Raw genomic sequence first — 25,268 nt, forward strand, 5'->3', positions numbered from 1 at the left:
GTTGGTCGGTATACACGACGACTGCATGTGCCAAAAAGTAGGGCTTCAATTTTTTAACAGCCATGAAGAGTGCAAGACCAAATTTCTCCACTAGGGGATACCTCAACTCGGCATTTTTCAGTACGTGACTGACAAAGTAGACCGGGAGCTGACAGCCGTCCTTTTCAGCAAGGAGCACAGCGCTTAACGCATGATCAGAGACGGCCAGGTACATGTAGAGATCCTCTTTGGGCAAAGGGCTGACCAGCCTCGGCAAGGAATGCAAGTGAACTTTTAATTTCTGGAAGGCGGCCTCAGCATCCGGCCCCCATTCAAACCTTGCCTTTTTCTTAATTGCCTGGAAAAAGTATCGGCTTAGGAATCTCCCCAAGGCCGCCAGACAACCTGTTAACTTCTGAACCTCTCGGATGGTACGAGGCGACTGCATGTCAATGACCGCCTGCACCTTCTCAGGGTTCGCCTCTATTCCTCTCTGATTGATAAGGAATCCGAGAAATTTCCCAGACTCAACTCCAAATACACATTTCTTGGGATTGAGCATGACATGGTGCCGCCTGAGTGTGGCGAAAGTTTCTCGGAGGTCCGTCAGATGATCTTCTTGAAGTTTAGTCTTGACAATCATATCATCAATATATGCCTCGACGTTTCTCCCAATCTGATCAAAGAACACTGTGTTTATCATTCGTTGGAAGGTAGCCGGGGCATTCTTAAGACCAAACGGCATGACCGTGTAACAGTATAACCCCTGATCAGTGACGAAGGTCGTCTTCTCCTGATCTTTCTTCCATAAAGGAATTTGATGGAAACCAGAATAGGCGTCCATAAAACTCATCAAGGCATGACCCGCTGTTGAGTCGACCAGGTTATCAATTTTAGGCAGAGGGTAACTGTCTTTGGGGCACGCCTTGTTTAAGTCTGTGTAGTCTACACACATTCGCCAGGTGCCATTCGGCTTTTTAACAAGCACCACATTTGCAACCCAGTCTGGGAAGTAACATTGCCGAATGAACCCTGCATCAAGTAATTTTTTAACTTCGGCGGCTGCCGCCTGACTTCTTTCTTCGCCATGGTTCCGCTTCTTTTGCCGTACCGGCTTCTTTTTCGGATCCACAGCGAGTTTATGTACTGCCAGATCAGAACTAATGCCTGGCATTTCATGGACTTCAAATGCAAAGATGTCCTTGTATTCTTTCAATAGGTTGTGAAAGTCGTCACCAAGGTTTCTCAGAGCAGTCGTCCCAACTTTGACTGTTCGGTCAGGACGTGAGTCGTCTAAGATCAGGTCCGCATGCTCACCAGCCGGCTGAGGGCGGAACTCATCCGGCCGCTCCTCTGCCAATGATTGCTATTTTCTTGCTTTTCTTGCGGACTCTGTCTGGGACGCCTTTCTCTTTTTGTCGCCTGTTTCTTGAACATGCGCACTCTCCTTGACATTGTCAAGGTCTGTTTTTTCTCCACTTGACCCAGTGGCCATAACAGTGGGCTTGACATCCGAGAGATAGCACTCTCGGGCCATCCTCTGATCTCCCCTTAGGGAGCCGACTGTTCCATTATCCCTCTCAAACTTAAGCAGCATAAGAGACGGGATTATAACAGCCTTGGAATTATTCAGGGTTGGTCGACCCAGAATCATGTTGTAGGCCGAGAGTTCCTCTACTACTAGGAACCGGACTACCATGTGTCGTCCTTCCCCTTTTTCGCCCAGGCGAATGGGTAAATCTACTCGTCCCAGTGGGTGGACGACTCCTCCTCCAAACCCTATTAAAGGGTGGGAGGCCGGATGTATGCAGTCCGTCTGATATTTCAGTTTTGACAGACATTTGCTGCTGATGAGATCTGAGGAGCTCCCGGTATCTATGAGGATTCGGCCAACTCTCTGGTTGGCCACTTTACATTCAATAACGAGAGGGTCGTCATGCGGCCCCCTTACCCCTCCTAGATCCTCTTCAGTGATGACAATCTCAGGAAATGTATATTTGGACGGCCGTTCTTGGTGAACGGAATTTACATCTAACCGCCTTATATTATCTTTGTTGCCCCTAATAGTGGGGCCGCCTCCTGAGAAGCCGCCTGCAATGGTGTAGACGACTGCATCATCTGTATCGGAATTGTCGGCCTGTTGATTCTTTTTGGCCGACTGCTTTTTTGAGGAAGTGTTCCCCGTAGATTTCTTGACATAAGTGTCAAGATCACCTTGCTCAGCCAAGCGGTCTAGGTACCGCATGAGACTGATGCAGTCATTGGTGTGATGACCAACGTCATCATGATAAGCACAGATTTTGTCTTGGTTCCGGTTGTTTGCAGAACCCTTCATGGGACCGGCTTCTTAATTGAGAACCGTCCCTTTATTTCTTTTAGGATAAACTGGTTATCCTTGTTAAACACATACTTTGGGGAGTATGGTTTGAATTCTTTTTTCTTTTTCTGGGCCGACTGTTTAGAGGAATCAACCGCCCAGACCTCTTTTCTTTTCTCTTCTTTGTTAGACGACTGTTTCTGTCGTCCTTCTCTTTTGTCGAACCTTTTCCCGTCCGACTGTTTTATCGTACACAGATCAGTCGCCTGTATATAGGCTTCTGCTTCAATCAAGGCCTCTTGAAGAGTCGCCACCCTTTTTCGAACTAAATCAAATTTGAAGGTAGACCCGTCTTTGAGACCTCTAAAAAAGTCAGTATAAGCTACCTCATCCGGTAACCCTTGAATCTGTATTCTCATCAGGTTGAACCGCCTGATGTAAGAACGAAGCCCCTCCTTCTCGCCCTGCTGAATTGTTCCCAAATCAAGAGTCGTTTTCTTCGCAGGGATGTTCATGGCGAAGTTGGAGGCAAATAAGTAAGCAAGCGTCCTGAAGCTGTTTACACAACCAGTCGGCAGGTTGCCGAACCATTGCTGTGCGATTCCCTTGAGAGTCGCTGGGAAACACTTGCACCAAGTGGGATCATCCAACCCTTGAAGGTACATCAGGTTGGTGAATGCCATCAGATGGTCTTCTGGGTTAGTAGTGCCGTCATAGGCGCCTACTAGTACATTTTTTACTTTGGCCGGCTGAGCGGCTTCAGTAATTTCCTTGGAGAAGGCCGACGGCTGTTCACCAAGTCTAAGCAACCGTAGCTGCCAGTCCATAGGTTGGACGTTTTTTGCTGCAGGTCCACCAAATGGAGGTGGCTGCATAAAATACTGTTGTTGCGGCACAAATGGTAAGTTTGGTACCGCCTGGGCACTATGAAAGCCGGACTGACGGGAGGTGCCGCCTGACTGACTCTCATGGTACGACTGAGTATGCCTCATCGAGGCATTTCGCAAACTGTCTTGAAAATTTGAAGTAGAAGCCGACTCTGACAATCGGTCACTCTTCTTCTGCTCTAGCAGTAGCCGAGCATCTGTGAACGTTTGCTTTGACCCGTCCGCCTGAATATGACGAACCGGTTTCCTATTTCCCGTAGGATAACGAAATTTTGTGAAATCAAGAGCAGGTGGCTCCCGCTTCTTGGATTTAGGATGAGGAGTCGCCTCTCGCCCTTGAACTGGCTTCCTCTTCAGTGAAGTGGAAGGTTTTTTGGCCAACTGCTCTTTGACTGAAGCAGGCGGCTTTTTGTTGATCAACTCTTGAATCTCTCCCTTGAAGTCCCTCATGAAGGTCATGAGTTCGTTCCTTGTGATGGGAGCAGACCCATCAGTCGGCTGTTGCCGAGCAGGCGGTGCGCCTGCTGGCTCGCTTCCTGTTTGAAGATGCTCCCGTTCCCTCCTTTCGGTATGACGGGTACGTCGGGCCCTTAGGGTCCCGTCTGGAGCTGTATGAGTTTCCACTTCAAATTCACTTTCGGTGTCATGGTCCGACTGAACTTGAGGGTCGTTTAGTGGACGCCTCTCTTCAGGAGTCGGTACAGACTTGGATGCCATCTCTGAAGTACTCTCCCCACAGATGGCGCCAAATGTTTCGGGGTTTTCTGATGTCCTGCGGGAGAGTTATAATTCCGAGACTGGAACCGGACGCCTGTACCTGCAAAATAACGGAGACTCCTGAGAGCTCCGCCTCCAACGGTCAAGTTAGTACCTGATTAAGGAGTAATTAATACGGAAATTAAAGTAATAAGACCTCTCTAGGTGAGAGTGTTTAATGTTGGTAATCTGCTTTGTTAGCGAGATTAGCCGGTTATTAGTGTTCCGTAATGTTTCTGTTCTTCTCTGTTCTTCAGGTGAGATTAATTGCTTGATCAATTGCCTCTCAATTGCTTCTCTTGATTTCTTGATGTTTTCTTCACTGCTCAATTAATGAGGATTAATTAAGTATTTATAGCCTTGAGAAGCGTGCCACTCTCTAGGTTTAGGGTAAACCTAGGGCTGACCGGGCCTCTAGACAGGATTGGGCCTTGTTGGCCGGTTTTCCCATTTAGCATGGGTGGACACGTGGCGTGCCTCGATTGGTCCGTAGAGGACGTATCTGTGATTGACACGTGGCAGTCTCCTATTGGCCTTCGTGAAGGACACGTGGCGGAACCTGGTTGGTCCACTTGTCAGACGGTGATTGGTGGATAAAAATCCCCTTATCACCATTCATCCTTCACTATTTGTGAATGACCCATGCATTTTACAACGATAAAACAGGTAACAATGCATAAAACGCGCGTAAACTATTAACTAATTTACATCGTTAATCCCATTAACATGCCTAATTAAAACAAGTCAAAGTTATTTAATTAATTATGTAATTTAACGCAATTAATTATTGAAGCTCCCACTAAATTCCGCATCCATCTTTATTAATCCAATTAATTAAGCCGGTAAACCCAATTATTTGCCAAAATTAAATTTTCCAAATGCCGCTCAAAAATCGAGGCCTAGCCTCCAATATTTATTAAAATAATTAAAACCAAATTAAATTAATAAAATAATTAAAATGGCAAAATAAGCAACATAAAGCCAACCGCACTCAAGTGGTTCACACACTACATGCGTTCCATATGCAATGTGACTTGGTGCATGTACCTCCACCACCCCACGAAGCACTAGGTAGGTCGACCTAGTAGCGTTTGCTACGGATTACCTGTTGTTAGGCACATGCCCATGGCTGCTTGCCCCTTCGCACCAAAGCACCAAACATCAAGTATGCAATAGCCCACGACCCACGCATCACAGCAGCCCGCACGCACGCACGACCACATCACGTTATTGCTCGGCCTGTGCTACTATGCAGCTACCATAGCTAGGCACACACACAGCCACGCTTCCATGTATGGCGCACACTAAGCAGCCCACCTCGGCAGCCACATGCGGGCGGGCTTGGTTTTGCGTGCCACACTCTCGGGATTAAAATCCGAGTTTTTGCATGACTAATTTATTGATTCTAAATTAATTTTTAGAACTAATTTAGTGAGAAAAAATGAACAATTAAACAAGTCCAACTTTAATTAAAATTTTACAAAAAGTGCACACAGCCAAAATTATTTCCAAGAACCATTCTTTAATAAAATTGGTTTAACTTGGTGCAATAAAATAATAAGGGCAATCACTCACTATTAATTTAATTAATTTAAATTAATCATGACATTTTGAAAAAATTAAAGGGAGTTGGAAACATGAACACAAGTTCAATAAAAATTACAACTTTAATACTTGTGAATCCTTGAAAAATTATATCTTCCAATATGAAGATAAAACAAATTTCTATCACAAGTTTTAAACTTTTAATTCCAATCAAATCAACACATGATTAAATCAAAAGTTGAACAAAAACTTCATGGAATTTAGTAACTTAAAGTTTTAATCACTTAAAACAATTAAAGATTGAATCTTTAATACTTGGAAGCAACAAAGAACAAACATTTCACACTTAATGCAATTAATTTGCAATTATGTGAAAAATAAAACCAAACTTGCAAACACAAATTACTACCAAGTAACCATGCCTAAAAGGGTTTTAAATTGCATATAAATTAAGAAATGAAACAAATACATAACCACCATAAATATGCAATGAATTTTCAAGGTTAGAAAGACTTAAAAAATTTCGTCAAAACAAAAAAATCCCTCAAAAAGTGCTTTTCTGGTCGTTTTTTGGCTAAAAACATAGTCCTAAAGGGGTAAAACCATTTTCAGAACACCTTATCCACCCAAAATTCACTATTTTTGGGCGAAAATCTGGGTTCGGGAGCTGAAGTCAGCTCTAATACGAGATTAAAATTAATAAAACCGAGCTACTAATATAATTAGAAACTTAAAACTAGAAAAATTAAGCCATAAAAACACCTTGATAAACACATGATTATAAAAATAAATGAGCAAGGCTCCAATACCGCTGTTGGGTTTCGGTGACCCACTGTGGAAGGAAACTCGACCTCAAAACCAAACTCACAATAATTGTAACCATAAACATAATTAACATAAACACAAGACTAAGTAATTATTACCTTTGTAGCGTGCTTCGCTCTCTAAAACGAGCTTTTACTTGAAAGCCTTCAAGTCCCGCTCACACGGCGACCTCCTTTAAGGTCCACCCGCAACGCGAGCACCAAATCGGTCTAATGCCTCGGAGTTAGCAAGGCTCGACATAAAAACCCGAGTAATTAGTGTTCAAAGTTTTTCACACTATGATGCCTTTTTCAACACTTACTCAAGTGAAGAATTCCCAACTCCTTAGGTTGGTATTTATAGGCAACGGTTCTCAAATTCCTATCATCTTTCCATGTGGGAGATTTAAAATAAATAAGCAAGCTACTAATAAATCAACAAGTGTTAAGCTCACATGAGGGGTTAAGTGAGGACCATTTGGAGGAGGGGGAGACCAAACTTGCTCCCCACTCCTCTCCTAAAAACTGCCACCTCACACCTCTCATCCTCTCTTGTTATGCGCCACATGGTAGCCCCATTAGGGCACCAAGGCACCCCAAATGGGCTGCCATGCTTCCCCTATTGCTCGAGGATACCCAAGGCCAGCAGGCCCGACACGAGCATGCGGGCTGCTGCAACCGTGGGGTGCTGCTAGCTCCCTCGGCCAGCAAGCCTTGCACCATATGTGCGGGCTGTTGCTGGCCATATGCGCACATGACCGTGGCAGCCATGCTAGCCCAGGTGCGCGTAGCACGCACCAGCCAGCCATAGGCTCGGCTTGGTGGGCTTGCTAGCCACCATGCCCCTAGAACTCGGTTTGTGTGAGGCATTCCGATGCTAGGGGTATTTTTGGGAATATGTTGATTTATTAGTTTTTTCTTGTCCCGTCTTTTTATTATTTTCGACTCGACTTCCGACTCTCGATTTCGACGCTCTAAGATTGAATTTCCGACGTCTAAATATTAATTACTCAGTGTAGGGAATATTTCAAGCATTACCCCAAACTTGAACCCCACTGTGATCATACACTTAAGCATGGTGGCGTCTAAAGGGAAGGAAGCTAGAGCAAAAGAGTCGCCAACAAGTCTTAGGAACTTGTAAACCATTCACAGAGGTGATGGTTACACCCCTTAACGATCCAGGAGATCGTTAACTCCAATAGGCCTGGAACCATGATTGGAAGTTCGGGGATGAAGGTACAAATTCAATCTAAAAGAGATTAAACCTGCCCTAATTATAGGCCTCTACTTTATTCTTCTCGTATTCATGTGCGCTTTCTGACTAACATGCAATAAATAGGTTAAACCTAAACCTGTTTAATCTATGTTGGTTGAATATTAATGCACAAATAAAACTATTATTGGCGATCATTTGAATTATAATTATATTAACCCTAAACAAGATTATTAATTATCTTATTAAGCGTGATTACAAGTACAAATTCTTTTTAAACATGCATAAAAGGTGTGATCAAGCAATAACAATAAAAAATATAAATCAAGCAACATAATATTCATAATAATTATAAAATTTATAATCATGATAATAATTATAATCAAAATAATCATGTTAAAATAAAGCATAATAATAGCAAGATCCTAGGCATGATACTAACAAGATTAATAACAAACCCTAGTATGTCACTAAACAATAAAAATCAAAGCTTTAGCCCTAACATGAATATTAGGAAAAAAAATAGGAAGCATCACAGGAATCATAATTGATATAAGCAAATCACCCTAAATATGATACTAGGAATCAATAAAACATTCAACATGATACTAGGAATCAAAATAACAACCTAAGCATGATTTCTATATCATAATATCAATTAAAAACAATTAAAGCACTTACTTGGATGCCTCGTATCTCTTTCTAATAACAAAATACACACGTTAGTAATTTCAAGGAAAATAATAAAAACAAACAATTAAATTAAATAATTGAAATAAAGATTTGGGATCAAACCCTTAGAAATATAAAACCTTTCACGTCTTGGGCGAAGGCAACTTCGAATTGGGCTAGGTGTGTCTAGATCTTGTAAATGCGGAATTTGGTTTGTAAAAAGGTTGGTTTTGAATAAGAGAGAGAGAGAGTATCAAGAATTTCTTGATGAGAGTTGGTTAGAGTTGATGATGAGAATTGATCATTAAAAACAAAGGTTTAAGGAGGCTATTTATAACGAAAATAAGTCGGAATATGATTAAAAAAGAATCAGAGTTTCAAGAAGAATAAAACACGACGCCAGCGCCGCACATGCCTCTGTCCCCGCGCGACAGCCTGTGGTGCGGCGCTGCAGGCAGTTTTTTCACACATTTTTATATTTTGATAAAATTAAGCTTACGAGGGGTAAAACTGTAATTTCATTTAAAACACTTCTTTTATTCTAAATAAAATTCATAAAACTCAATTATCAATGCTTATCACATTAGGATTCAAAAGAACCTTCTAGAAGAATCTAGAGGACTATAATCAATCCTAATTGCATTAGGAATGATAAATCATAATAGGCCCTCCTCTAGATCATTGGGCCGCATATAAAGATCAAACCGGGCCCAGTTTAGTAATTTGGCCATAACTTCCTCATTATTCATCGGAATTGGCCTTATAATATATCGTTGGAAAGCTCTTTTCGAGCCTAATCCAACTACACTATTATTGAACCCTTGCCATGGACCAAACTAAACTGGATTGGCTATTTTCATAAAATAGGTTTTCAAAATTAGAGAGAAAGAAGAGAATTAAAACTAACCGCAACACTAGACTTTCCACACTTTCACTTCATTCGATTATGATTCGACGTGAAAGGTATTTATCACTGGGTTTGGTTTTGGGGAGACACAAATGGGCGTCTAAACTGGGGCGACTCATTAAATCCTTTAAAATTAATTCGTCGCTTCGGTTCGCTGGTTGCTTGGGTGTGACCCGAAGGGTTCAGTCAAGATTAAGCCGTAATATTAATTATTCAATAATATTACTGATCGGAAGCGGCCTCCACCCAGAAATTCCGATCACTTGACCTCACTAAATAATTAGCTTTCTAATAATTCCGAACCCTCTATCAGAATAATACAATTGTTCGAAGGACACCATTCCTTTCAAAATACACCTCTAGTGATTTTCCCTCTCCTCTATGTACCACACACAAAACCCCATCCCTAACACCAACCACCCTAAAATCCCGACAACCCCAACCAACCTAAAACCCGACCACCCCAGCCACCCACAAAACTCAACCCCTAAACTCGCCCCCTAGTTCTTCTTCAATTCGAATTGGCTGCTCCAACTTGGGCTTTGATTCCCTTTTTCAAACACCATCAAAATACATCATCAATCTTCATCATTGAATAACCAACGCTCATCATTACCGAAAATCGAAATTATCAAATAAACACCGTTTGATCTTAATTAATGACATTACTTTGTTTTTTAATTTGGCTATTGTTGGGAGGCGATTGTGGTTTTGTGATGAGGGTAAGGGGGTCATTGGTGTTGTTGATTATTGGTGTAGTAGGTAACTGCATTGTTGTTGCGGACTAGTCAGGTGGTTTGTGTGGGCTATGCGTGAGCTGATTGGTGTTGTGGTGGTGAGTGGTGGCAATGTGAAGGTTGATGAAGATTCCGGGATGCGTTGTTCGGTGATTGTGGGGATGTTGTTGTGCGTGAGTTCATCGGAGTTGTTGTGGCTGTTAAAGCTAATTGGTGGGCACGCAAGGGAGGGAGGGATGGGGATAGGGAGTGGTGGCAAGGGAAGGTGGTGGTGATGGAAAAGGGTTTCTGATTTATTCTTTTTCTTTTTCTTTTAATTATTTTTGTTTTTTAATAATTAAAAAGGTAATTGGCCTATTATTAGCTGACACGTGGCATATAACTTACAAAAATCGGTCATCAACATATAATGGATCTTTAGATGAAGGTGCGGTATAATTGTAGGATTTTTATGAGATTAATGGAAGGTTGAATTTTTATGGGAAGACCGCGCAAAGGTTGGATTTTTAATTTCCATTTTTCCCCATTAATAATAATTACGTATGTCAAAATACAGCTTAATATGAATTGATATTGTATGTGGATGAAATACCATAAGCTTATCTTATATTTTAAAATAAGATCATCAAAGGTTTATGATGAATGAACAATAGGTTATTTATTTTTGAACGTTTTTTAATATGTGATTGAACATACATAATATATTATGAATATACACATTTCCAATTTATGTATCAAATTTGAATAAAAATCTATCAATATTAGAGTTAAAATGTATGTAGTATGATATTTAAATGACGCTCTGAGCATATATTAATTTAATATGGTTAAAACAAATTTTATTATAGTCTATGTGGATATCTTTGATATGAGAATGAACATGTACGTATTTAAATTCAAATGCACATATGTTTAAATACCAGTAAAACATTCATTAATATGTTAATGGTCATAAACAAAACTAGGGTAAATTTCTCTCAAGCCTGAACCCTAGTAGATCTATGTAAAGTAAGAATGTAAATGATCATATACTAATATCATAATGAACATCTATCTAAATGAAAAATGAACATTTATCGAAAAGTAATTTTCAATATAAATTAATTGTGATGATTGATCATTTATTTTATAAAATCTAAATGTTCATTATCCTTAGTTATAATGACTTGTACATAAATGGAAAAAGAATCACATTAATATATTTGCTCACGCTCATTATTTGCACATGAACAAATTTATATATGTTCATAAGGTTACGATAAAATGAACATTGTTATACATATAAATGTACAACTACAAACATGTATATTTATGAAAATAGAAATCAAGACTAGTGAAGTGCATATGAACATTTAGTAAGTTATAAATGATCATTATACATTAGTATTGGAAACATTTCATTTTCAGCAGGACCGCTCGACATTAGCGCTAATTTTGTATTTTATTTACTCTTGATTGAATAGGAATATTATCGTCATCTCTGTTTATACACATATTTAAAAAATAAAATATCAATTAAGAATTACATAACTCCATAATGTAAGTGTTTCATCAAATAAACACTTTTAAATTAAGTAAATAACACTTACATTTCCCTATAATTGTCTTCTTTACTCTCTTGAAGATCATACTTCGCTCAAAAAATAAAAATAATTAAACACAGTAATACTTTTTTTTTTTTTTTGAAAACAAACACAGTAATACTTCGTTCTACTTGTTTTGTTTTTTTTTTAACCAATGTTTAGTAAAATTACACTGTATTACTTACAACAATTCATTTTGGCCATTTGATGTATCTTCTTTTTTCCTGAAAATTAAAATCACAAAAAGATTAATAAAACTTAGAGTTTGTATTTTATTTTCAAAAAATGAACAAACGTACTTACGATTGTGCGTGACTTTTGTTGTTGTTTTGCATAATCTAGCACAGTTTCGTCCTTATATCAGACATTTTTCTTGATTGTTGTACTTAATTTTGAGATTTCTTCTAGAAATTTTGCAAATTATTGAAGATGATAAAGAATATAGAGAAAGAAAATGAAAACTGCAAGTAATGATGTACATTTTTTTTTTGGTAGGGTATTTGCAGTAAATGTGGTTCGTGAGGAATGTAGGGGCTACATGGTAATTTCGCGCGGAGGGGGGTGGGGGTGTAGGCAGTTTTGGCTAAAGGGGGGTGTAGCCGTGTAGCCATTAATAATTATCCCTTTGCCATATAGACCAAAACAGCCCATCAATACTAGGGCCCATATTTGTATTTCGTAAGGTATAAATACTCCAAAACCACATAAACAAAGGTATCTACAAATCACTTCTCATTTACTACACTTGGAAGCATTAAATTCTCTCATTGAGCTTTCAATCTCACATACTAACTTAAACACTGGAGGTAGTACTGTTAAAACGGTTTGACAGTTCAGGTTCGGTTCGGTATGAAATCGGTTCGGTATTAAATCGGGTCGGTTTGAAATCGGTTTAAGTGTCTCGCGGGTTGATTTCAGTTCGGTTTAAAAAGTTATCGGTTCGATTCAGTTTCGGTTTATTCTTGAGCGGTTTTAATTCCGTTAGGGTTGTAAACAGTCCGGGTAGTAAAAAATTCGGTGTAGACGGGTTGCGGTTTGTTAACGGTTCGGTGTAAACGGTTTTTATCCCGGTTCAAACAGTTTTGGGTTGGAAATGATTTCGGGTGAAACAGTTCGGTTCTTTTTCGATTCAGTTTATAACTAGTTTGGTTTTTTTTTCGGTTTAGTTCATAACTTGTTCGGTTCTTTTTCGGTTCAATTTATAACTGTGATTTAGTTCTTCTACGGTTTAAAGTTATTTGGATCGGTTCCATTTCAAGTATACTAAATTACGGTTCGGATTAGAAGATATTTTATACTATGATAATAATTTGGCAAGAAGATATTTTATACTATGATAAATTTTCAATTAATATTAATTTGGCATGAAGAATTTTTTACTAAGATAACAAATTCTTAATGGTTCTTTGTATTGCAAAAAGTAAGATTATTTTGCTTAATCCATATAATTACATTAAAAAAAAACGTTGGGAAAAATAATAATGCTCGATCGGTAGTAAACATGTGTGCATAATTAAATTTCATTTAAAACACCTTTTAACTTCATTTTAATATTCTCTTTATAGTAAGCCGATTCATTTATAAGTGGTCCGGTTCATAAACGATTCGGTTTGCAAGCGGTTCGGTTTATATAGTTCGGTGCAAACGGGTCGCGGGTTGTTAAGGGTTCGGTGTAAACGGTTTTTATCCCGGTTCAAACAGTTTCGGGTTGAAAGCGGTTTCGGATTAGAAACAGTTCGGTTCTTTTTCGGCTCGGTTTTATTACAGTTCGGTTTAAAACTGGTTCGGTTCAGTAACGGGTTCGGTTCTTATACGGTGTGACATTATTCGGATCAATTCGGTTTACGGTTCGGGTTGGTTTTCGGTTTTAAAAAAAAAACAGGTTTTAATCGGTTCGGTTCTCATTTGGGTCGATTTGTTTCGAACAATTAACGATTTCGGTTTGAAATTTGACATCACTAACTGAAGGGGTTTCCTAAGACACACCCCTAGGCCAATTGTTCTCTTCTGTGTAGGTATTCTTCGGGTCATCTTACACTGATCAAATTCAAAGTCTTAAACACATTGTTTCACCCAAACAGTAGACAAACACATTATTTGACCCACTAAAATTGTAAGCATCCATTGGATGCACAATATATCTTAGTTTGTTTCTAAATTGTGTGCTACAAAGAAAATTAGTGGGTCACCATACAAAAGCACAAACGAAGAAAAGAAGTCAATAGCAGCTAGAATGATGAAATTAAATAGTCTTACATATTATATTTTTCATCCATAATCACAACTAACATTTGAACTTGAAGCTACTCATTCATGATTAAAAAAAAACACAAACACGGCATGAATAAATAACTCACAAACTTACAACTATATAGTATCATACAAAGAAGACTCACATGCTGTCGCTCTCTCTCCTCCTTTAGGAGAGGGCTCCCTTCAAACCCTTCCAGATCACCCTACTAGAAAGAAGCATCAATTACAAAGACTTTGAGAGGGATAATCAAAGAAAAATGAAAGAGCATCAGATGCTACTTTTCATCTTTCTTTCAAAAAAAAAAAAAAAAAAGATGGACAATAATGAAACACGATATTAAGTTGTATGTGCACCATCCCATAAGAATGTTACACAATCCTTCAAAAGGGGCAAAGTCTTGTATGAGACACTTTCATGAGAATGGAACACGATAGTTAGGGAAGGAAGTTAAGGCGTGAAGTATAAGTAGCTGTCGGTGACCAATTCTGTGGAATGACGTCCCTAGTTGAGAGGGTTCTTCCCGTTGAAAGTGTTGTCAATTTAACCGAAAATGAGCCCTTCAAAGGTCCCCCAATTATGCACCAATTTGCTCCCCACAAATGCGTCATTTCAATCCACTTACTTGATGTTGCCTGCTAATTTCAATCAAAGACACTCACATGTTGGCTTTAAGCTCCAACTCTTATAATTACAAGTACTAGTAGAAAATGATTATAACCAATAACATTGTTCGAAAATAACATCAAAATAAGTTTTGGACAATGGATATGTTAACGTTGTTCGAAAAAAAACTCAAGTTTGAATTTAACTAGAGAGTAGTGATAAACCAAATGTGTTGGTAGTTTGGTACAAAAGAAGAAAAAGAAAAAGGCTCATTTGTACACATATAACATATTCTAACATAACATAATGCACAAGCAATACTATTCCTCCGTTTCATTTTACTAAGCTTGTTTGACAAAGAAGCCCACACTTTTTGTCAAACATAGATTAGGATATTAGAGTGGTATGGAGCCATATAGGTGGTAAAATGCTCAATAGTAAGTCTTGTATAATGGCCTTAATCATACCACATTTCTTTAATTATGTGAATTAGTTTCCAAGAAAATTAAATCATCATTAAACTATTTATTATAAAAAAAAATACGAGTCATTTTTTAAATGACCGGAGTAAAAATATCCTCATACATACATCGTGTGTACATAATTTTTCGAAAAAGTTAAGTCATAGTATGTCACTAATGTGAATATGACCATATGTGCTGTTTTTGAAATAAATACATTTAACATGACATTGAGACATCCCCAAATTCGAACCTCAAGAAAGAATGATTTTACTACAATTGGATTCACAATTATAATCATGTACAATATGGCCAATGAATAATCTACCTGACTCATGTTAAATCATCCTTTTGTTTACATAGATATTATTAATTTATGGAAAATTACGTCAAGTTCCAAAGTAAAGGTAGGATGCTAAAATTAGTATAAATTTTTGTCTCATTATTATTATGCCTTTTTTCTAGTGGAGAAGACATTTGATGGTGCATCATGAAAACCTTATTTGCAGCTAGTTCTTTTGTCTAACTATATTTCATTACAATGCACTTTCTAGTAGACTACTAGAGATAACGAAATAGGGTAAATCTTTACTTGGGTGTATTAAAACTCTGGAAAAAATAACTTAGATACGTTGTTTTGCTCATGAGAACGGCTTCTTAATCAATAAACTTTTAAGTAACGTCTCTAATCCAAACCCTTTTATTTAGGGGGAATCTAAACAGTTAATTAATGGATTAAGAAGCCGTCATTTAATTTTTTACATTAGAAGTTAAATACTTTCGTCAGACATAGTTGGCAATTTTCTGCTTCTCTGAAACTGATCATTTGATTAGTTATGGGAAGCTTAGTTTAATAATCAAGTCGCGAACTTGACTTGGTTATAATAATAATGATGCACATGAGCTAGGTCATTATACTAATAAATTAGCTACCTAGGTTATGTTAATATATTGTATCGAAGGCTACATTCGATCAAGAAATCATTAGTAATTAAACAATTAGATACACCTTCAAAACACACCTGTATTCTACATGAGTTTTTACACAATTTTCAAACACAATGAGAAAAAAGATAAAAGGGTCAAGTTTTAAAGAGATGTTTTGACATTTACATTAATCGTATGTCTATAGAATGTTATTGCTATGTAAAATTCCATTTATTTCATAGTACAATAATTTATTTTTTTTCTTTTGAGTTTGCCCAATTCAGTTCACGGGAGCTTAGCTCCGACTACACACAAATCTGACCCGAATTGCACACCTGATTTATGGTTTAGTTACTTCATAGTAATATGTTTAAATAATTCGATATAAAATGGCTAAATATTACTTTAAGTTGTAGTAAACATAAAAGTAAAACTGAAACAATTATTTATGAGCGGAAGTAGGGATGTCAGTGGGGAAATGTTAGGTAGAGATAGGGATGGGAAGGCCAACATCTGCCCCGCCCCATTGACATCCCTAAGCGGAAGGAGTATACCGATTTTTTGTTAAATACGGGTCTGGGCCGCACCCGTCACGAGAGAGTGCAAGTCCACCACTTCACAAGACCAAGGAGGTTCCACCTCAAAACCACATGGCAATGAGGAGAGTAGCCCCTTAACCTTATATTGTGGTGGTAACTCTTGAATTCTTTCAATGTGGGATTTCATTACCACTACACTCCCCCTATAGTGTTTAGTGTTTTAGTGTGGGACAAGAGAATGCTCACATGTGGTTTGTTCATGGGCTCAACATTTTTCCATTTCAGAATGAATAAGAGAGGCTATTATTTGATTTAAACGAAAGGTGATGCTTTGATGTAAAAAGTCACACAAAAAAGTAGGGTCCTTTTGCATGTTCTCCCACTAAAAATCTTTAGCAAAGAGGGTCAAGCAAATTATAGCTAAACAAACATGATACACAGTAATGCACGCTATATTGCGCACACTGCGCATTTACACTTTGTCACGACCAAAACTGACAAATTTAATTCTTCTTCTGAACAACTACACTTTTTTTTTTTTCCTAATCTTCTTTAGTTACTCCATATAATAATTGATTAATTGTAGCTTGAGAACGTTGATTTGGTGGAATTACAAACTTTGTTCCGTGATATTTGGGATTATATATATGTTTTAATTTTGTATTACACAAAAGCTACCTTTTTTTATATTTTTCATGAAAATTATATTCTACTAGAAATGAAAAGATATTGCCTTCACAGATTTCCACTGCTTTTGTTCAGTGCTTTTAGACACAGATTAAAAGATGCAACTTTTTTTATGATGGATGAACTAGTGAACCACTAACAAATTATCTTTTAAAATGGATCTTTTGAACTCAAAAATAGAAACTTTATTCTACTTCATAGTTTCTCATTACATACTTCTTTATTTTAACTTTAACACTGTTTTATCCTGTCAACACACACTCACCCAAAAAAATTAAAAAAAAAAACTAAACATAAATCCTGTTTGTATGTTAAGTATCTTTTTATCATGTCTATAAAATGATCAGGTTAGTCGTAGCAAGAAATTTACAAACAAGTTAATCTCTCACTACAACCATTAACGAAACTCTTATTATCCATATATTGTCTTCAAAACACGATCATAATAAGAGATATACGCTTATACTAGTATTGAATAAAAACTAAAAACGAGGCATTATTAATGTTATTAGGTTATTTTGACTTACCACCTGCAAAAAAAACAAAAAATTTGCTTTTACCACCTTCATAAAAAAGCTTTACCACCACATAAAAATAAAAGTTGGCTTTTACCACCAATCACTGCCAACTAACGGATTTCGTCCATAAATTCGTTAGTGGGACCTACCATGTTCACGTGTCGCCATATTATTAGTTTTTTTTTAAAAAAAAATTTACCCAATAATATGGTGACACATGGATATAGTAGATCTTATTAACGGATTATGGACGGAATCCGTTAGTTGGCGGTGATTGATATTACAAGTCTTTTTTTTTTTTTTTTTTTTTTTTTTTTTGTAATGTAGTAAAATAAACCATTTTTTTATGGAGGTGATAAAAGCAAATAAGTGGTTTTTTAGAGGTGGTAAAAATCAAGATTTCCTTATTATTACTATTAATTATTATTAATATTATTATAGGAAAAATGTATGAAGTGACGCCTGAACACATTACCTCTCTTATGTGCATTGAACCTACATCACCATCTCCATCTTCGAATTCCACCAAAAGAGAAAGCCAATAATTAGTCGAGCCTTCGTTTACATGGAAGGCTACCTTCTTTCCAGGATATTTACAAGGTGTCCTATAATTTTTATAGAAACTTAAGTTAGAAATATATCTAAGCACGAAATTATTAGCCATAAGGCCCATAACGTTATTAAACAAGATAATCTATCTAATATATATATTTAGAGGGGAGTTTTTTCCCGAGTTTTTAGAGAGCCACGTAGGATTTAATTTTCTTAGAAGCCATGTAGGATTAAAAATTTTAGTTGTAGCCAATCAAATAAGAGATTATTATTTTATTTCAGAATTAAATAATTCAAATGCCACGTAAGCAAAATTGGCGAATAAAATTTTTAAGTTTAAACTAATTAAATATAAAATATTATCTTTTGATATTATGAATTTAATCTAAATGTGTAACAAATTTTAGCACAAAAATTTAAAAAAAAATGTTTTAAAAAATTCAAACAAATTAAACCGTGCATCGCACAAGCTTCATCTAGTAATTATTTATTTTGCTTTATAAAAAAGGAAGTTTATTCAATGACTACAATAAAATTGTGGTCATTATAATGACATTAAATCTCAACCCTTTATTTTAAGAACGGTCTTATCCATTCATTATGACTTAAAAAAAAAAAAAAAACAAAAAAAAAAAACTACTTCATTTGAAAAAATTAGTTTTTAAATCTAAACTAGTAAGAGATTTCTTTTCCCCAAAAATTAAACATTTTATAGTATAAAAACCATGCATTTTCCTTTTTATGCTTCAAGATCAAAATTTAAACGTAGTACCATCCATGGAAAACTTCATTCCATTCGATGTCTATTAAAAAAATACTACTCCGTTGTATAATTTTTTTTCCTACTTTATATTTATACAGTACATAAATACTCTTGTTGCCTTGTTGGTCACATTAAATTACCATTGTCTATGTATTTTTTAATTTGATTAATGTTCAGAATATGATTTTCCTAAAAATGGGTTTATTGGCTGTGCACAATTTGCAGAGAATTAGCAATTGAAGTTTCGGTACAAGATAGAGTAGTTTGCTTTTGGAAAAAAAAAAACAGTTAAAAGTTTTTTTTTTTTTTTGGTTATTTTTTTGGTCAACTTAATCAAAGGTACTAATTTATATAATTACAATCAAGGGTATAAATTTCATTGTTATAATGGCCATAATTTTATTGTAATCATTGCTAACTCAATCAGTTTCAGCTTTCTCCCAAACAGGGCCAACATCTTAATATGACTTAGGGTCTGTTCTCATTGAATGAACTTAGCTGAACTGAACTGAACTGAGTTGAACTGAACTGAAATAAATATTTTATAAGAGAATGAAATTAGGAACTGAACTTAACTGAGCGAGCTGAAATAAAAATAAACGTATGAGAACAAGCCCTTAGTAGGTGAATATATTTAAAAATTAGCATTATTAAGTAACAATTGGGTGATTATAATATAGTGAGGCAAAGACTTTGGTCGTCACAGACTCGCATATAGTTTTTCACCTTTTTGACTGAGAACAAAAAATTTCATTAGTTTTACTATTTTACCCCTTAATGATATATATGGATCAATAAAAAAGAATTATACATATAATAAGAAGTATAATAACAATGATAATTTATACAAATTTCAAGTACTCCCTTAATGTTTTAATAAGTGTTACACTTTGGCTGTTATATAGTTTTAGACAATTTAATTGACTTAAATAAAATAAGAGATAATTGGAGTGGTTGAATTATTAATTAATTGTAAGAGAAATATAGTGGGGTTAATAGTTTATTGAAAAAGTAATGAATGTGTGAGGAAAGTTATACGGCTATTTCACCAAATGCCACTAAGTACTTAAAAAATTCATCATATGCGATCAAGGTTTTCAAAATTCACCAAATAGCATCGAACTTTTACAAAATTCACCAAATGCCATTAATGACTTATGGCCGTTAACTCCGATAGTCATTAAGATTAAATCTTGACACGTGTCATGCATTTAAATTATTTATTTTAATTAAAAAAATATATTTTTTTCCTTTATTTTCGTGGCAAAAATTACTCGGGTATAGTTTTGGGGGTCATTTTGAACTTTATGGGTACAAATTAAGTTCGGAATTGACAAAAAAATAACGTAAATGCTCCGTTTTATGTGTTGAAAAATATTTCGATTAGCGTGTCATTATTTTTTAACCATCAAAATTGATCGGGTAAGGTTGTGGGGTCATTTTGATCCTTTATGGTAACAAATTAAGCTCGAAATTGACTAAAAAACATATATGCCCCGTTTTTTATGTCGATATCGTATATTTTTTTCGGAAAAAAAATGCAAAACGGGGTATTTACCTTTTTTTCCAATTTCAAGTTTAATTTTACTCATAAAAGGTCAAAATGACCCCTAAAACTTTATCCGAACAATATTCGTCACGAAAATCGAAAAAAGTATTATTTATTCATTAAAATAAATAATTATTGTGTATTAATTTTAAAAATTAATGGCATTTGGTTAAATAATTTTCCAAAATAATGGCATTTGGTGAAATAAGAATTGCATTAACGGAAAACTAACGTCCATATGTTATTAGTGGCACGAAATTTCATTGTATTGTTTTTGTTTGTCAGTGGCATTTGGTGAATTTTGAAAACTTCCATTTAGTGAATTTTGTAAGTTCTTAGTGACATTTGGTGAAATAGCCGAAAGTTATAATAAAAAAGTAGTAGTGAGTTTGGGTGGGTATCATGAGATAAAGAAATGTAATATTTAAATGTGGTTTTTTGTAAAAAAATTAAAAAAAAAAAAAAAAAAAAAAAAAAAAAAAAAAAACCTATTAAAACACGACCGAATTCGGTAAGTATAACACTTATTAAAATATGAAATGAGTATAAAACAAGCTTTCCATAACAAATTTTCAGTCAGTTGGCAACAAAACTACCAATTGAGCAGAGAGCAGTCAACAGCGAGTACATTAAACACAGTACATCTCCATGAAGTCAAAATAGTCAAAACAATAGACGTCAGAAATGCTTCCAGTCAAAAAGGCTAAAACAAATGAGAACAAAATTACATAACCCATCTCCCAAAACTGCCCTTATTGGCTATTATAATACTCGTATTATGTATAAGTATAAATTAAACCAACATTAGACAAGTAAAAATAAAGTGTACAATTTTAATGTTTTAAGGTAAGATGAAAGATCTTTCAAAAAAAAAAAATTAAGATGACAGTTGCTAGTAAATCGGCACTTTTCACAAAATTAAATAAAATTTTGCATTAACAAACTTATTTAAATAAATGTGTCAACTGGGGCGTAATATATAACCGAGAAAATATTTTATACACAACCAGCATTGAGTCCTAAAATCACTTTCATTTAACGTTTTTAGACCATCATCATTCATCACTCATGGTATAAAAAATTTATATCATCCCTTTTTCTCTACCACTTTTTCATTCCTCCACGTAATCTATACCACAATATAATATACTTTCTCCAAAAATTATCCTAGGTATAAAAAAAGTTTACCACCACACTTTCTCTCTCCTATTTGTATTAATAATACACTTAATTTGATTATAATTATATTTTATTTTATTATTGAAAATAACTAATTAATGTTTGTAAAGTTAATTAAATAAAATAAGCAATTTATATAATAAAAAATGAATTCGAAAAAATATATAAAACTATCAATATGGGTGTCTATGTATAGATATTGAAAAATTATGAACAATGATAATTTTTTCATAACTTTTTACTTTATAATTTTTTCTCAAAATGCAATTGAAAAAAATAAATAAAAAATACATGATAATCAGACAACATGCTGTGACCTAGTGGGTTCATGTTTTACAGGGATCAAAGCAATTGTTTACCATGTGATGGTATATACCATCAAATGAAATAGTTTTATACTACCAATGTAGTAAAAATTACATGTTTTTGATGAGTTTTTACACCGTGGTATAAAATTATACCACGAGTGTTGATGCTCTTAAACCGCTTTCATATAACACTAGTACACTACACAACTCAACAAGACAACAAATAAAAAGAGAAGAAAGTTACCTTCGGTAAATGACATTAATGGCCCCACGATTTCTAATCTGACCACCTTCACCAGCAATGGCTAAGCGACCGAAGGCGGCACCACTAAGGTCAAAATGGGTATTTCCACCGGAGCAATAACCACCAGGGCACTCATCAGTAATGACAACAGTAACGGCTCTCCTAGAACAAATTTCACTGTCCAAACACTTGACCTTATAACAGGCCCCACAACCTTCTCCGTTCTTGAATAGGATCGGGCTAACCGCACCGACAAGTGCCTTAAATGGTCTTACATCCACTAATGATCCGTACCCGCATGCCCCACCTGCATCAATTTTTCCGTCTTCATTATTCACAAATTATCTCATTTATTATCTTAATTAAGCAGATTTTACTTTCCAAGGAAAATTTTAATTAGTTTAAGATCAAGAAAAACTAATAATCACTTCGATAATGTAATATGAACTACTGATAACACTTCGTCTAGTATATTAACTTCTTTTTTTTTGGTGGATAATATTAAGCCATATTAAGGAGTATAACAATTTAACAATAGTCTCAATAGATTCTCATTCTAGAAAAAGCTAAGCAGATAATTTACTCTTTTACGGAGCACTAGTAGCTAACTACTCATCATAATTTTAGTTCCTCCTAGTCTGTACCTCATTTAAAAAGAAAATTAGTGTAAATAATTTATTAATTTTACTAACAGTAAGAGAAAATACTTAAGTAATGGTAGCAATTAAAAAATTTCCACTAAAAATTGCAGTTATAATTCGATAATTATCACCTATAACTTTTCTTTATATGTATCCAAAAGTTAAACATGTTTGAAATCACTACAAAAAAAAAAAAAAAAAAAAAAAAAAAAAAAAAAAAAGATTAATTTCACTCCATTTTTTTTTAGGTGTCCCAATTTGTTTCTTGTACGATGGAAAATTTACCCCACTACTTTGATCAATGAATATGTAAACATGAAACTAACTATAATTATTTGTTAGAATTGATTATCAAATGTTAACCTTTTATAAATCACATTTATTAATAATTTAAAATATCATTAATATGGTTCCTTTGACATCATTGTGGATTTCTTATTTTTGGTTTTTTATTTTTCAAAATCATACAATATATGTCACATTGAATAAAAAAATTAGTCAAATTTATTAAACTCAAGATAATTTTGAAAATTGACAATTAAAAAGTGAACACACTTTTTTCTTATTATTGATTTTTTGTTTTCTTAAAAACTGAAAACTGAAAACAAAAAACAACGGACAAACAAGCCCTAGTATAGTAACATTGCACTATTGCATTAACAAGTATGTAAGTCACGCTTAGAAAAAGGTCACTGGAAACAAGGCAGGGCAATTTTATTTTTTCTAAAAATACTCGTAACTACTTCTACAATACAGTAATAATTCGAGCAATGTAGGACCAATTAATTAGGAGTTTATGACATAAAGTCATGTACACTTATTTATTAGCTTAGGAAACTAAGCTAGACCCTTAGAATATAAAGTAAATGCAATAGATAAGACTACAAGAACTTTCACATTACTAACTGAAATAACAACGCAATGCTCAATTAGTAAAAATTATGTAAGCTAACGCACTATTGCACTAATCAATTAACAATAAAAAGTTGACAATACTTGTGTCAAAATTACTAGAGTAAAGCGGCGGAAATAAGGCAAGAAGAGTTAAAATTTTATTTGAGAAGCAAGTAAGCGCACTCACCATCACTGCCGTCACCATTAGGTTCACTGTACCAAGTAGCAGTAGCGGGTTTCCAATGTGCGACGGTTTTCTTGCCTAATGCCGTCGCAACAACCTTCTCAAACCCAAAATTAAAAAAAACCCCTGCTAAACAGAGGCTCAAATGCTTCTTAAACGACCACATTGTGGGTAAAAATCTGAATCCTCGGGTTTGCAGAGGTAAAAGAGGCGAGAACAAAGCAATGGGGGAGGAAAAGTATGGTGGAGCGATTTAAATAAACATTTACAGACACTTCTATTTTTTGGGAGGCAACAAAGAAGAAATGCTCTTCTTTTGTTTACCCTAGAAAAAGAGAAAGAAAGTGAATAGTGAGTAGTAGTTTTAGTTCGTTCTGTTTTTCAGACCCAAAGTGGTGGCCTCGTTTTATAATGCCCAAAAGGCTAGGGATTTTACACACGGTGCGCATTCATTACTTGAAAATGTTGTGGGGACAAAAAACAAAACAAAAAAAAAAAAAAATCATGGCATATTTACATAACTACCATCACTTCGTTTCTGTGGTGGGTCCCGTTAACGGTATTGGCGTTAATTACGCTTGATTCGTATCTTTATTGTTAGTTTTCAATTGGAAGGTAGGTATGAGTAAAAATTTTATCATTAAGATATACTTTCTCCGTTTTAAAATACTTGCTTCATTTGTCCATGCACAGAATTTTAGAAGAAATTGGAAAAAATAATGAAATATAAAGGTAGTGGGGCAGGTGAAAGTAGAGCTATGAATTCGGGTACATGGGTCGGGTAAGAGTGGGTCGGGTCAACTCGAGTCAGGTCAATTTGGGTTATTGTCGTAACCTATGCGGGTCGGGTTTGGGTTGAGTCATGCTTGAGTCGGTTCACGTCTGGTCATATATCTTATCGGGTTTGGGTCTCGGGTTTAGGTCCGGATAATAACAGGTCAAGTTATGTAGACTCCCATTTGTGTCTCCCAAAAACCAAATCCGGTGATGAGTACCTTTCGCGTCGAATCATAATCGAATGAAGTGAAAGTGTGGAAAGTCTAGTGTTGCGGATAATTTTAATTTCTTTTCTCTTCTCTTTGTTTTTGAAAACCTATTTTAAGAAAACAGTCAATCCAGTTTGGTTTGGTCCATGGAAACGGTCCATTAATGATGTAGTTGGATGGGGCTTGAAAAGTGCTTTCCAACGATATATTATAAGCCCAATTCCGATGAATAATGAGGAAGTTATGGCCAAATTACTAAACTGGGCCCGATTTGATACTTATATGCGGCCCAATGATGTAGAGGAGGACCTAATATGGATTTATCATTCCTAATGCAATTAGAATTGATTTTATTCTTCTAGATTCTTTTAGAAAGTTCTTTTCATTCCTAATTCAATTAGCATTGATAAATTGACTTTGGTTGACTTTTTAGAGTTTTAATCAGAATAAAAGAGTGTTTTTAAGGAAAATACGATTTTGCCCTTCTTTACGGCTAAATTTATCTGAATTAAGAAAAACGCGTGAAAATAATAATTAGCGCCTGACGACTGACATTAGCGCCTGGCGCTAGCTTTAGCGC

The 25,268-nt window shown here is 35.4% G+C and overlaps 1 protein-coding gene across 1 annotated transcript; it reads right to left on the reverse strand.

The window, feature by feature from the left end:
- Positions 1 to 13,684: 13,684 nt before the first annotated feature.
- Positions 13,685 to 24,094, reverse strand: LOC110683724 (expansin-B3-like). Its single transcript, XM_021860123.1, has 4 exons — positions 23,706 to 24,094; positions 21,984 to 22,290; positions 17,864 to 17,993; positions 13,685 to 14,285 (listed from the first exon to the last, which is right to left on the reverse strand). Exons 1-4 carry the CDS (start codon positions 23,866 to 23,868, stop codon positions 14,088 to 14,090), a joined length of 798 nt encoding a protein of 265 aa, XP_021715815.1. The 5' UTR covers positions 23,869 to 24,094; the 3' UTR covers positions 13,685 to 14,087.
- Positions 24,095 to 25,268: the final 1,174 nt, after the last annotated feature.

Source organism: Chenopodium quinoa, unplaced genomic scaffold (assembly GCF_001683475.1).
Source record: "Chenopodium quinoa cultivar QQ74 unplaced genomic scaffold, ASM168347v1, whole genome shotgun sequence".
Classification (NCBI taxonomy): Eukaryota; Viridiplantae; Streptophyta; class Magnoliopsida; order Caryophyllales; family Amaranthaceae; genus Chenopodium; species Chenopodium quinoa.